Below are 13,962 nucleotides of genomic sequence, written 5' to 3' on the forward strand. Positions count from 1 at the left end.
CCCAGGCTCTTATTAACTCCTCCCAATTTGTAATCTTATGAACAAGACATAACAATTGCAACACACCCTATTCTTCAACTCAAAATGGCGTTTGTCACAGTTTTGTAACAACTTAAGAAAGAGGAAGAAATGCAATTTGACACGCTGTGGACAGGGAGAAACACAGACCAAAAGATACAGAAACGATGCATAAGCGAAAAACTTTCTTTATCAGGAATGTCAAAAATCACGTCGAATGGCATGACAAACAATGGCTTAGAGACAGAAACTCTCCTCTAAGTTTGCGAAACCCTCATTTACTCGACTGATAACAACTCTGCAATTAGCACATTACCTAAAGAAAACTAATAATTATTACAGTTCAACCATAAAGTGCCCTGGAAAACAAAAAGGAAAGAAAATGTGATTACACACGAACATCTGTGAGTGTGGAACAGCATAAGAATGTCAAGGACAACGGCGTGCACCCGCACAAACAGCGGACACCAGCGTGCACGCGCAGCACCTCGCTCTCCCCCTGAAACCCAAACACCTCCAACTAGCCTGTTGAAACCAGAACTTAGAAACCTAAAACAAATCACAAGGCAAGGCAAGGCAAATTTTATTTATAGAGCACAATTCATACACAATGCAATTCAAAGTGCTTCACAGCTATATAAAATCACAAGAAGGCATTAAAAAGAAATAAGAAAATAATAGAAATAAAAATAAAAAAATAGATAAAATCAGAGAAATAAAAAGCATGATTTAAATTGGAAACAAAAATAAAGAAATAAGAACAATATAAAATCAGTAGTTAAAATGTGATTCAATAATTCAATAATAATAGGATGCACTCAATAAAAATTCACAATATTGAAGAAATCAACACACAGCGTTTGACACACAGCTCATCACTGTAACAACACCTTATTTCAACAAACTATCAATGCGGCAATTATAACAATGAAGCAAATCTGAGTGTCTCTGCACTCACTTAATCTTTTATTTAGCCTAAGATTATATATGTAAGACATTGTGTTAACTCTATGTGCGAATGTGTATGGAACTTCGATTATATTCACCAAAACTACGTGTGTGTTCTTAATCCTAAATACTCAAAATGACTAAAAATACTCAAAATTCAAGGGATGAGATGAGTTGGAACCTTGATTTCTCACACAAAATAACTTTTTTCTTTTCTTCTTTTTTCCCTTAAATTCACATAAAACAGCAGGATTTCACACGCAGTTACACACACATTGACAGAGACAGAGACCGGTCACACACACACCCCAAGTCAGTCGGTCAGAGTTTTGTGTCAGTCACCGTTCAAATCTTCACAGTTTTAAATGATCAATTTCTTTCATTTAGACTTTTAATTTTTCAGGAGATATTGGTGTAGGCAATATATGAAATACAAAAATGTGTTTTCTCTATAAGCCTTGTGATATGGTCTCTAAGGACCAAAGTAACAGACGCTGATGTGTAGCCTACTTTATCAGCCTCCCTGTGACCTCTTTATAATAACTCCTGTGGCCAACTCATGAACGAATTTGAATTTTCTTCTCAAAATGTCTTTATACTGAGGTCTCGGATAACTCCAAAGAGTTCTAAGCAGAGTTTTCTTGAAAGTCTTATTGATTCCACAAACGTTTTCTGTTCGCAAGTCAATCAATTATCAGTATTCGTCTACTCCTTGACTAGTGAAAATAATTTTCACATATATTAATATCTAATATGCCCCGTACTTCCGCAAGTATTCCCCCCCAATGCATTGAAGGATGGCTGTTGGTTGTAAGAGGCACCATGAACGATTGCTCAACAACCTGTTCGCTTCTTTAAAGCGTATTCATCAATCCAGTTCGAACTCATCCGATTCATTACCTGCCAGGGCAATAGCGACTAGTCCTTCTTAATTACCACAAAAATATATCACACAATAGCCCGACCAGCTGCTCACAGCCGTCTGCTTCACAAACACGTCTCACATAAGCTGCTGTTTACCCAATTTTTATCTCAATTCAAACATTCGGCTCCTCTTGGCCCAAAATTTCTTATACAATCTCAGCAGCCCCCCTGCGCAGAGGAAAACAATGAAATGATTACCGAATGCAGAATCTGTACTCTCTCCTGTGTTCTTTTAATTTGGGGAAAACCGGAAAGATCCGTCACCTGTAGACCACCAACAGAAATCCGGTTAGGAAAAAAATAATGGTTAGGAAAAAATCCCACCTGCCGGCCGGCTTTTAACAGCTGATGTCAGTTGTCGGGGCACAGAGGACACGCTTTGCCGGGCTCCAGATGTAGAATCTCACGAATTCGGGGTCACCATTTCTGTAGTGGAGAAAAGGAGTCAAATCCGCGTCGGTCAGCCTTTCATCTGGGAAGTTTATTTGAACAAGCCGTCACAGCAAATGTGCATAAAGAATTGTCCGAAGTTCTCCACCGACCTAATTTTGTGACAACCCTTTATACTGCTCCTGGATCATAACAAGCGTACGTGGCCAAGCCCAAATCTTCCTCAAGCGCCTAGCTTTTGCCATCATCATAAACAAGCTCATTCTAACTGTCAACAATATTCATATGAACCAGTCAACAAAGCACACGATGTAATTAGGCCATGTCATGACAGTTCTCTCCCACATAATCTGATCAGTTCAGTTCAGTTTTCTCGTGTTAAACGGTTCAATTCAAAGTACCGTTAGCCTGCTTAGCTGCCTTTTCCCTCAGTGCAGCCATAACGTTTGGACTAAAATCCGTTCACACATTGATTCCAACACAACAGACATTTGAAAGAGTTTCACAGCTTGAAGTTGAGCCTCGTGCCCTTTTAGTGTTGGAACAGCCTTAACTTTCAGCTTCAGTCATGAGCATCATACAGCTGTCTGGGAAGTACAGGGAACAACTCCAAACCTTTTTCAGACTGCGTTAAAGATTTCTGGGTCTTTGGGGAAGATGATAAGGGTCAACTTTCCCTCGTAACCAAACACACATTTTTTTCAAAAATATCTGTATAGCAAGAACATGAAAAGCATGAGAAAAGTTAACATCTGACCTTTAATGAAATGCAAAACAATGAAATACAGACGAGTGTAAAGCTCGACTTCACATCAAACTGAAATGATATATTGCTCCTTCAGATGTTTACATAAATACCCACAGCTGGTGGAAAGCTACTTTGTGGATCTTAACTTTAAACAAAACAAATATGTTCAGTATAACAGAATAAACATGTTTCTACTTTCAAACAGACTGCATTTTGTTCTGTCCATCAACTCACAATTGATGCCATGTTTGTCTTGAACGTCGGGAGATCCGTCCCCAGTTAAAGATATCCCAACAAATTATAAAGCACTTTCAATGGTTCTTCAAACATGTGCTCCCCACAGAACATTCAGAACTAAAGTCCTGATAAGAGAAGGTGTTAATCCACAAAAAAATATTTTTAATCTGAACAAAGGCAAGGCTTCTGATTGGAAGTTCCTGTTGCTGCTGCCAGGTGAATGTTTGCTCATCTGCCATATAAATTGTTGTTGATTTATGCCAATAATTTCTCTGCAGTGTGACAACGTTGGTGTCTCTTTAGATTACCTGATGCAGTGAAAGCTGCCCCACACTGGCCACAGATGAAAGGTTTCTCTCCTGTGTGACTACGTTGGTGTGTCTTTAGACTAGATAATGCAGTGAAAGCTGCCCCACACTGACCACAGGTGTATGGCTTCTCTCCTGTGTGACTACGTTGGTGTGTCTTTAGACTAGATAATGCAGTGAAAGCTGCCCCACATTGACCACAGCTGTATGGCTTCTCTCCTGTGTGACTACGCTGGTGTGTCTTAAGACTACCTGATGTAGTGAAAGCTGCCCCACACTGACCACAGATGAAAGGTTTCACTCGTGTGTGAATACATTGGTGTGTCTTTAGATGAGATGATTGAGTGAAAGCTGCCCCACACTGACCACAGCTGAAAGGTTTCACTCCTGTGTGAATACGTTGGTGCGTCTTTAGATGAGATAAATGAGTGAAAGCTGCCCCACACTGACCACAGATGAAATGTTTCTCTCCTGAGTGAATACGTTGGTGTGTATTTAGATTAGATAATTGATTGAAAGCTGCCCCACACTGACCACAGATATAAGGCCTCTCTCCTGAGTGAATACGTTGGTGTGTCTTTAGACTAGATAATGCAGTGAAAGCTGCCCCACACTGACCACAGATGAAAGGTTTCTCTCCTGTGTGAATACGTTGGTGTGTCTTTAGACTAGCTAATGTAGTGAAAGCTGACCCACACTGACCACAGCTGTATGGCTTCTCTCCTGAGTGAATACGTTGGTGTCTCTTTAGATCAGATAATCTAGTGAAAGCTGCTTCACACTGACCACAGATGAAAGGTTTCTCTCCTGTGTGAATACGTTGGTGTCTCTTTAGATCAGATATTCCAGTGAAAGCTGCCCCACACTGACCACAGCTGTATGGCTTCTCTCCAGTATGAAGCCTCTGATGATACCTCAGATTTGATCGTTTGATAACTTTCCCACAGTCCTTACAGCAGTGCCATCTGGATCCCTCTTGGGCTCTATGTTTCTGCAATGACAGAGAGGAAGAAGACTTAGATCCTTTTGAAGTTCACACAAAAGATTTCTCTAAGCTAACCTACGCTAACCAACATATTCTAACTGGAGCTGGACAGACCGAGCCACACAGGTCTCAATATCTCAGATCAAACGTGAATGCTGAGGGTGCGTTTATAAGTGCCCTCAGCTATCAGCACTGTGCTCTGATGTGTTCTGCACACGTTCAGCTTTTTAACCAGTAAACTCTGGCTTTTTGCTCTTTTACTAATTCTTTTTGTCATGATGAAACTCTGAAAAGGAACATAGATAGATAGATAGATAGATAGATAGATAGATAGATAGATAGATATTTTTAACCAGGAAAAACACAAACTGAGCAAATGGAACATTTATTAACCCCTTAACGTTTTTATGTCCCGCCGGCGGGACGTTGCACACTTCAGCGCAAATCCGGGGTTTTCCTCAGCCCGCCTTTATATGTACCTACATATGTTATATACCGTTGGAAAGCTAAGGCTCTTGTGATTCCAATGATGTATCCAGGATAAAATCAGAACTGTGGACGCAGTAAACACTTATGTAAAACCAGTCGCAAAAAAAAATAAAGTGTCAAAGTCACCTATAAAGCCTCACAGTATTCTAAGAAAAGATACAATTTCAATAAAAACGGTCCTGTCACGTTGGCAAGGGTACAATTAATGTACTCCAGTAAAATAGTTAGTCTACAACAAGTATTTCGCCCACAAAAGACACAAAGTCTGCGGCGGCTAACTTTCAGAATTTCTGTCGGAAGCATATTTTTCCGCACATTCTTGATCATAACTTCAGTTAGCATGCATGTATTAGCCCCAACGTCATACCGAAACAGCTCTAGTCGTTTAGCTTTTGAATGACATCTTACTTGTTCCAATAGATGACTGTTTACCCTGTCTGCTGGGACACAATAGTCAGTTACTCACTGATGCATCAAAAGTATCTGCACTACTTGTTTCGTGTGCGGCTCGAACCAGTTTACTTTGGAGTGGCGGATTGAATAGCAAATGACATTCTGAAAAAAAAAATGGCATGACGCGCGATGGGGGGGATTTCTCCCATAAACAGCCATAGGTCTGCGCAAACATTTCCTGTGCAAGTAGTTACTGATTTCAGGAGTTGCAAATTACGCATCGCTGTGCGTAATTCGAAATTCTGCAGTTATTCGTCTTCTTGTGTCTGCAAAATGGCTAAACGGACTTGGAAAACTAAATACACTATGGAGGAAGCCTTGGAGGTTTGTCTACGGCGGGACAGTGATGCTTTTAACGAGTGTGTGTCAGAGGAAGACAGTGATGTGTCGTTCATTGACTCTGAAGAAGAAGAAGCATTTTCTGACGACGGAAACGTTACTCTTGACACGTAAGTATTATTTACATTTTATTGTTATTTTCTTTAATATTGTTGTACTCATAGCACCCCCATGAGCTGTCACCTTACCATGGTGGGGTGGTTTGCGTGCCCCAATGAGTCTGGGAGCTATGTTGTCTGTTTGCCATTGCTCACCCATGGCAAACAGATCCTAGATGAGGGACCAGACAAAGAACAGCTCATAAAACCCCCATGATGAAGAAGATTTTTGGAGAACGTGTACCTTCGCCCGGACGTGGGTTACCGGCATCCCCCTGGAGCCAGGCCACCTTGGCGGTCTGATCCTCGGCTACTGAAGCTGGCTCTTGGGACGTGGAACGTCACTTCTCTGCTGGGGAAGGAGCCTGAGCTGGTGCACGAGGCTGAGCGGTTCCGGCTAGATATAGTTGGACTCACCTCGACGCATGGCTTGGGCTCCGGAACCAGCCTTCTCGAGAGGGATTGGACTCTCTTCCACTCTGGAGATGCCCGCGGTGAGAGGCGTAGAGCAGGTGTGGGCATACTTATTGCCCCCCGGCTGTGCGCCTGTACATTGGGGTTTACTCCTGTAGACGAGAGGGTAGCCTCCCTTCCGCCTTAGGGTGGGGGTACGGGTCCTGACTGTTGTTTGTGCTTATGCACCGAACAGCAGTTAGGAGTACCCACCCTTTTTGGAGTCCCTGGAAGAGGCACTGGAGAGTGCTCCTCCGGGAGACTCCCACGTCCTGCTGGGGGACTTCAATGCTCACGTGGGCAATGACAGTGAAACCTGGAGGTGCGTGATTGGGAGGAACGGCCCCCCCAATCTGAATCAGAGTGGTGTTTTATTATTGAACTTCTGTGCTCGTCACGGACTGTCCATAACGAACACCATGTTCAGGCATAAGGGTGTCCATACGTGCACTTGGCACCAGGACACCCTAGGCCGCAGCTCAATGATCGACTTTGTGGTTGTATCGTCGGACTTGCGGCCGTATGTCCTGGACACTCGGGTGAAGAGAGGGGCGGAGCTGTCAACTGATCACCACCTGGTGGTGAGTTGGCTCCGCTGGTGGGGGAGGAAGCCGGTCAGACCTGGCAGGCCCAAACGTATTGTGAGGGTCTGTTGGGAACGACTGGTGGAATCCCCTGTAAGGAGGAGTTTCAACTCCCACCTCCGGCAGAGCTTCAGCCATGTCCCGGGGGAGGTGGGGGACATTGAGCCCGAATGGGCCATGTTCCGTGCCTCCATTGTTGAGGCGGCCGACCGGAGCTGTGGCCGTAAGGTGGTCGGTGCCTGTCGTGGCGGCAACCCCCGAACCCGCTGGTGGACCCCAGTGGTGAGGGAAGCCGTCAAGCTGAAGGAGGAGTCCTATGGGGCCTTTTTGGCCAGTGGGACTCTGGAAGCAGCTGATGGGTACCGACAGGCCAAGCGGAACACGGCCTCTGCGGTTGCTGAGGCAAAAACTCGGGCTTGGGAGGAGTTCGGGGAGGCCATGGAGACCGACTTCCGGACGGCCTCGAAGAGATTCTGGTCCACCATCCGGCGGCTCGGGGGGGAAGCGGTGCACCGTCAACACCGTGTATGGTGAGGGCGGGGCTCTGCTGACCTCAACTAGGGACGTTGTGAGTCGGTGGGGGGAATACTTCGAGGGCCTCCTCAATCCTACCGACACGCCTTCCGATGAGGAAGCAGAGTTGGGGAGCTCGGACGTGGGGCCTCCCATTTCTGGGGCTGAGGTTGCAGAGGTTGTCAAAAAACTCCTCGGTGGCAAGGCCCTGGGGGTGGATGAGGTCCGTCCTGAGTTCCTCAAGGCTCTGGATGTTGTAGGGCTGTCTTGGTTGACAGGCCTCTGCAGCATTGCGTGGACATCGGGGGCAGTGCCTCTGGACTGGCAGATCGGGGTGGTGGTCACCCTCTTTAAAAACGGGGACCGGAGGGTGTGTTCCAACTATAGGGGGATCACACTCCTCAGCCTCCCTGGCAAGGTCTATTCAGGGGTACTGGAGAGGAGGATCCGCCGGATAGTTGAATCTCGGATTCAGGAGGTGCAGTGTGGTTTTCGTCCTGGCCGTGGAACAGTGGACCAGCTCTATACCCTCCGCAGGATCCTGGAGGGTGCATGGGAGTTCGCCCAACCGGTCTACATGTGTTTTTTGGACTTGGAGAAGGCGTTCGACCGTGTCCCTCGGGGACTCTTGTGGGGGGTGCTCTGGGAGTATGGAGTGCCGGACTCCTTGATATGGGCTGTTCGGTCTCTGTATGACCGGTGTCAGAGTTTGGTCCGCATTGCCGGCAGTAAGTCGGAGATGTTTCCTGTGAGGGTTGGACTCCGTCAAGGCTGCCTTTTGTCACCGATTCTGTTCATAATTTTTATGGACAGAATTTCTAGGCGCAGCCAGGGCGTTGAGGGGGTCCGGTTTGGCGACCTCAGAATTGGGTCTCTGCTTTTTGCGGACGATGTGGTTCTGTTGGCGTCGTCGGGCCGTGACCTTCAGCTCTCACTGGAGCGGTTCGCAGCCGAGTGTGAAGCGGCTGGGATGAGAATCAGCACCTCCAAATCTGAGACCATGGTCCTCAGCCGGAAAAGGGTGGAATGCCCTCTCTGGGTCGGGAATGAGATCCTTCCCCAAGTGGAGGAGTTCAAGTATCTCGGGGTCTTGTTCCTGCTCAATGGAGCAGGAGATTGACAGAACGAGAGAACCGAAAGAACGAGATCGCAGATACAAGCGGCCGAAATGAGTTTCCTCCGCAGGGTGGCTGGGCTCTCCCTTAGAGATAGGGTGAGAAGCTCGGTCATCCGGGAGGGGCTCAGAGTAGAACCGCTGCTCCTCCGCATCGAGAGGAGTCAGATGAGGTGGCTCGGGCATCTGGTTAGGATGCCTCCTGGACGCCTCCCTGGTGAGGTGTTCCGGGCCCGTCTCACTGGGAGGAGGCCCCGGGGAAGACCCAGGACACGTTGGAGAGACTATGTTTCTCGGCTGGCCTGGGAACTCCTCGGGGTCCCCCCAGAAGAGCTGGAGGAAGTGGCCGGGTGAAGCGGCTGCGTGTATCCCTTTTCCAACCCAGTTTAGACATAGTCAAAAATGTCTCGAACTTGATGTAAAACAGAGTGAAACTTGTCCTCACCTGTCGCCGTTGTTCTGAATCAGCTGTCCATTCTGTCTTTTAAACTCCTCACGTCACGCCACGCCCATGTCCGACCCGCGTCGATTGCGTTCACACCAAACTCGGCTCGGCAAAAAGACTAGGGTCCGACGTGGGTCGAAAGGCGAGTCGAGTTGACGCGGCAGCCCGGGTCGTCAGTGTGAATGCAACAGCAGACACGCTAAATTCACGGATTAAACGCGGGTTATTCCTCAGTGTGAAAGGGGCTTGTGTCTGTCCCTGTCGGAACTGACCCTCACTGAGCATTAAATTCCGACGCCTGCTCGGAATCGTGCAAGCTTTGTGAAACTGTACTCAGGCGGTTGAATGTACTGGGGATGCTGTTAAAAATAAATAAAAGCCATTGATCGCGAACATTGCTTTCCGGGGGAAGAATATGTAACGATCGTAGTCCGCTTTCACAGCCTTGGAAGGCACACAAGTTCCTGTTTCTCGCCGAAGGGGCGTCTGAAACGGTGAAAAAAAGTGACGTCACTTTTTCACAAAAACGGATTGGCACTTTTCTGGGGGATATTCAAAAAAGGGGAGTACTTGAAACAGAGGTTCTGACACTTGCTGGCACTTTGTGTGTACTCCCCACAGCGGGGAGACTCAGAATTAACACAAAAAACGTGAAAAAGATGATTTTGATTCTCTATCCCCTTTAAACAGTGGTTGAAAACAGCCAGAGCTGCTCTCATGGGTCACCTCTCCGTCTTTTCCCTTTTGTGTACGAACTCTTAACTTTGATGTGAATCTTTCTAAATATTTTCTGTTTGTTTGTTCTTTAGTTTTTTGTCATGGTGTATTGTCTGTATGTTTTTATGATACCTGCCTGAGGACAACGGATGAAATTTAGCAACTGTGCTAACTCCGGCATATTTACATGGATGCTTTGCTGAGATGTTGATTAATGTGCAGAGTCCTAACCCAATAAATAAGAAATAAAATAAAAACCTCCCCCACACTGACCTGTGGCCCGGTGGACCCAGAGGATGAGCCGGCTCTGTTCCTGGTGGAGGGGTTCAGCTCCTGGTTCAGCTCCTGGTTCTGCTCCTGGTTCAGCTCCTGCTTCAGCTCCTGCTTCAGCTCCTGCTTCAGCTCCTGCTTCAGCTCCTGCTTCAGCTCCTGCTTCAGCTCCTGGTTCTGCTCCTGGTTCAGCTCCTGGTTCTGCTCCTGGTTCAGCTCCTGCTTCAGCTCCTGCTTCAGCTCCTGCTTCAGCGCCTGGTTCTGCTCCTGGTTCTGCTCCTGGTTCTGCTCCTGGTTCTGCTCCTGGTTCTGCTCCTGGTTCTGCTCCTGCTTCAGTTTCTGGTTCTGCTCCTGGTTCTGCTCCTGGTTCTGCTTCTGGTTCTGCTTCTGGTTCAGCTTCTGGTTCTGCTCCTGCTTCAGCTCCTGCTTCAGCTCCTGCTTCAGCTCCTGCTTCTGCTCCTGCTTCTGCTCCTGCTTCTGCTCCTGCTTCTGCTCCTGCTCCTGGTTCTGCTCCTGGTTCTGCTCCTGGTTCTGCTCCTGCTTCAGCTCCTGCTTCAGCTCCTGCTTCAGCTCCTGGTTCTGCTCCATTCTGGTCCGACTGATGGACTCTGCAACAGTCAGCACATACGATAAGATCCAACTGTGGCGTGCAGCGTTCAGTTTTTAACCATCCAGTCACATTCCATTAAACTCATTACTGTGCTTTTTATTTAAATCCCTGTGAACTTTAAAAGACCCACTAAGGTCACAGTTCAAAATATTTGTAGCTTTTTGATCAAATTCAGAAAAAAAAATGTAATAATAACTCTGTAGACCGACAGCCACTGTGTGCAATATCCCATAAATCTCATCTGAGTCAGTGGAACACCATCAACTTAAATCATTTTACTACATTAAGACAATGATCCTGTTTGAGGAAAGGGTCCCAATATCATCCCAAAGACGGAGGTTCAGATTCTCTCCGTTTCTAAACCATTTCCAGAACCTTTTTATCATGTGCTCAGTCCTTGTTGGTTCGTGGATAACAGAAAATATTGGATATGTAAAGGAAAGTGAATAATGCAGCTTTCATGAGACACTTCTGAAGAGGACAGTCAGACTATCTTTTAATGGGCTTTTGAGTGTAAATCTGAGAAATCACACACTGATACTGAGGAGAACTGGATTTCTACTGCTCCTGTGATACTTTCCTGGATCACCCACAAGTCTTTATAAAAATGCTATGACTCCTCTTCACACAACTTAAACTCTTCATGTCATTAAAGTGTAGCAGCATAGATGCATGACCAGTTCCCTCACCTGCCTGTAGGCATGCTGTCAATTATTCAATCAGAGGAGTGGCAGAATAAAAGGAGCCCTCCCTCCTGCTTTCCCTGTCTGCTTCCATCGAATTGACTGCTTCCGGGTTAGGGGTCATTTTCTCGACAAGTTGTGGCCGTTATGCATCCCTGGCTCCAGTGGCTCTCGGGGTGCCGTCTCCCCTCGCGGTGTTAACAGGTGGACTGCCGCCTGGGTCGCTCTCCTCTCCTCCTCCAGAGCGTGTGTCTGTGTCATAAGATGCCGTTGTAATTCTGGTCGCACTGACCGGTAGGCTGGAGACACTGCTGCTCTGCACGGAGCTTTTATCCTGCTGCTCTGCACGGAGCTTCTGATCCTGCTTTACTGACTGACAGTTCATCCAACCTGCTTGGGGTTTTTATCTATCGCCGATATGTATTGCCTGAAATAGGTCTTGCTTGGGATTCCCTGTTTTAATGTTGTAATCGTCTAGTGCTTCAGCCTTAACGGCTGCGCCCGGCACCAACGGACGGCAGTCTGAGCGCTGTGCCTGACGCACGGAGCGTCTCTGGCAGTTTTAATTGATTTTGAGGTTACCCTCCCTTAGTTTCTGTTTTGTTTTCTTTGTTAGTTTCCGTTAGCTACTTTATGATAATTTGTATATTGTTTTCTTTTGGAGTACATTTATATTTTGGTTTTGTTTATTTCTTTTTCAGTTACTAAATTGACCATTACTAAGATTTGTTTATCTCCTTCTCAGTGCTGGCGTCTGGTGGTCCGGGTGGTGGTCTTCCCCCTTTCTTTTTGCTGTGTTCCTTTGGGATTTGAGTTCTCACATTTTGGTGCCTTTAAGTTGGTTTGTTGTTTCTTTATATATTTTAGTTAGGATTCTGCCCCCCTTCTCACTAGCCCCTGTTTCCCCAGTCACGCTCAGCACTGTTTAGGTCTTCTTTCATTTTTCTGTATGAATGTTTTTAAATCGTATTATAAAAAGACAACTATTATAATAAAAACTAGATCTTTTTGTATAAACATCGAACTACGTCTTCTCATTCATTGTATATTGAACCTGCATGTCCTTGAACCTAAACTTAATAATTCTCTGGGTGAAAATCCTGGAGTGCCGTTGTTGGATCACACCGAAAACCATTTGAGCTTAACTTAGTCTGCTCGGCTGCCACAAAAGGATTTATATTGAGCATAATTAAGTCCCATTTTAAGATCTAATCATGAAATATGGCACATTGTGTACGTTAAACACATCAAATCACATGTTTTGGCTGCACACTTCTATCAAAAAGCCAAATGATACTCAGATAAGTCTGGAAAGAACCATTCTACATTTGGCATTGATCATCAAACTTTTTAAATCACAAAAGATTTCAGCAAAACTACAGAAAGAAGTTAAAGGGGAACTCCGGGGCATTTGAAGCGCGTTTCCATTGCTAGAGGTTGTCAAATACTGATAGTAGGACACAGAGAGGTGCGTATCTGCGCTCCCTGTGTGAAGATCGCTCTGTCCGCACAGCATGTCATGCGAGGCTAATACGTGGTGGCTAAGGGGCAAGAGCTAACCCTTCCACGTAAAACAACAACTTGCACACAGCAGAAACGTCACACCACATCATAAACCATCCGACAATAAAGTCACAAGCCTTACCATCAAAACCATATGCATGGTTCTCACATTACTGGCATGGGAACGTTACAAAACAACTTTATAAACAGCATGTCACTCACCGGTTAGTTGTACGCTCGTGCATGTGAAAGCCCAGAAGAGTCGATGGAGAATAATCCCATATACAAAAGAATTATCTTCTCTAGAAAAACTGCGTTCAAGTATTTAAAACATTACAACAATACATGCCCAGTAATATTCTTGTAATGTTTTAAATACTTGAACGCAGTTTTTCTAGAGAAGATAATTCTTTTGTATATGGGATTAGACTCTTCTGGGCTTTCACATGCGCGAGCCTACAACCAGCCGGTGAGTGACATGCTGTTTATAAAGTTGTTTTGTAACGTCCCCATGCCAGTAATGTGAGAACCATGCATATGGTTTTGATGGTAAGGCTTGTGACTTTATTGTCGGATGGGTTATAAAGTGGTGTGACGTTTCTGCAGTGTGCAAGTTGTTGTTTTACGTGGAAGGGTTAGCGCTTGCCCCTTAGCCACCACGTATTAGCCTCGCTTGACATGCTGTGCGGACAGAGCGATCTTCACACAGGGAGCGCAGATACGCACCTCTCTGTGTCCTACTATCAGTATTTGACAACCTCTAGCAATGGAAACAGCTTCAAATGCCCCGGAGTTCCCCTTTAAGAAAACTGCAGCTTTAGTGGGAAATGTGACAGGATGGTCGAAAAGTCCCCCAAAAGGTTAGAAAAGAGGAAGAAAAGGGCTCAGAAGTATGTTTCACACACAGCTAAAAGGATAAAGCTCCATTTTATTTGGCCATCTGGCCGGCTTATTGAAATCTATAGCTGAGGTTGTGTTTCTGGGATGGTTTAACGCTTTAACGGTTAGCATTAGCTTTAGCATTAGCATGCCGGGCTAACTGTGACTAGCAGCCAGGTTATCTGAACTTTATACTCTCTGCTGCATGCTCTGACTGCCCGTGTCCAGCAGCAGCAATCAAACCAATGACACAG

At 45.8% G+C, this 13,962-nt stretch overlaps 1 protein-coding gene across 1 annotated transcript; it reads right to left on the minus strand.

Moving 5' to 3' along the window:
* Window positions 1-3,472: 3,472 nt before the first annotated feature.
* LOC142368719 (uncharacterized) lies at window positions 3,473-6,208 on the minus strand. The gene is made up of 2 exons (XM_075450908.1): window positions 6,182-6,208; window positions 3,473-4,564 (listed from the first exon to the last, which is right to left on the minus strand). Exons 1-2 carry the CDS (start codon window positions 6,206-6,208, stop codon window positions 3,521-3,523), a joined length of 1,071 nt encoding a protein of 356 aa, XP_075307023.1. The 3' UTR covers window positions 3,473-3,520.
* Between the last annotated feature and the right edge of the window lie 7,754 nt (window positions 6,209-13,962).

The sequence above is a fragment of the Odontesthes bonariensis genome, chromosome 19 (assembly GCF_027942865.1).
Source record: "Odontesthes bonariensis isolate fOdoBon6 chromosome 19, fOdoBon6.hap1, whole genome shotgun sequence".
NCBI lineage: Eukaryota > Metazoa > Chordata > Actinopteri > Atheriniformes > Atherinopsidae > Odontesthes > Odontesthes bonariensis.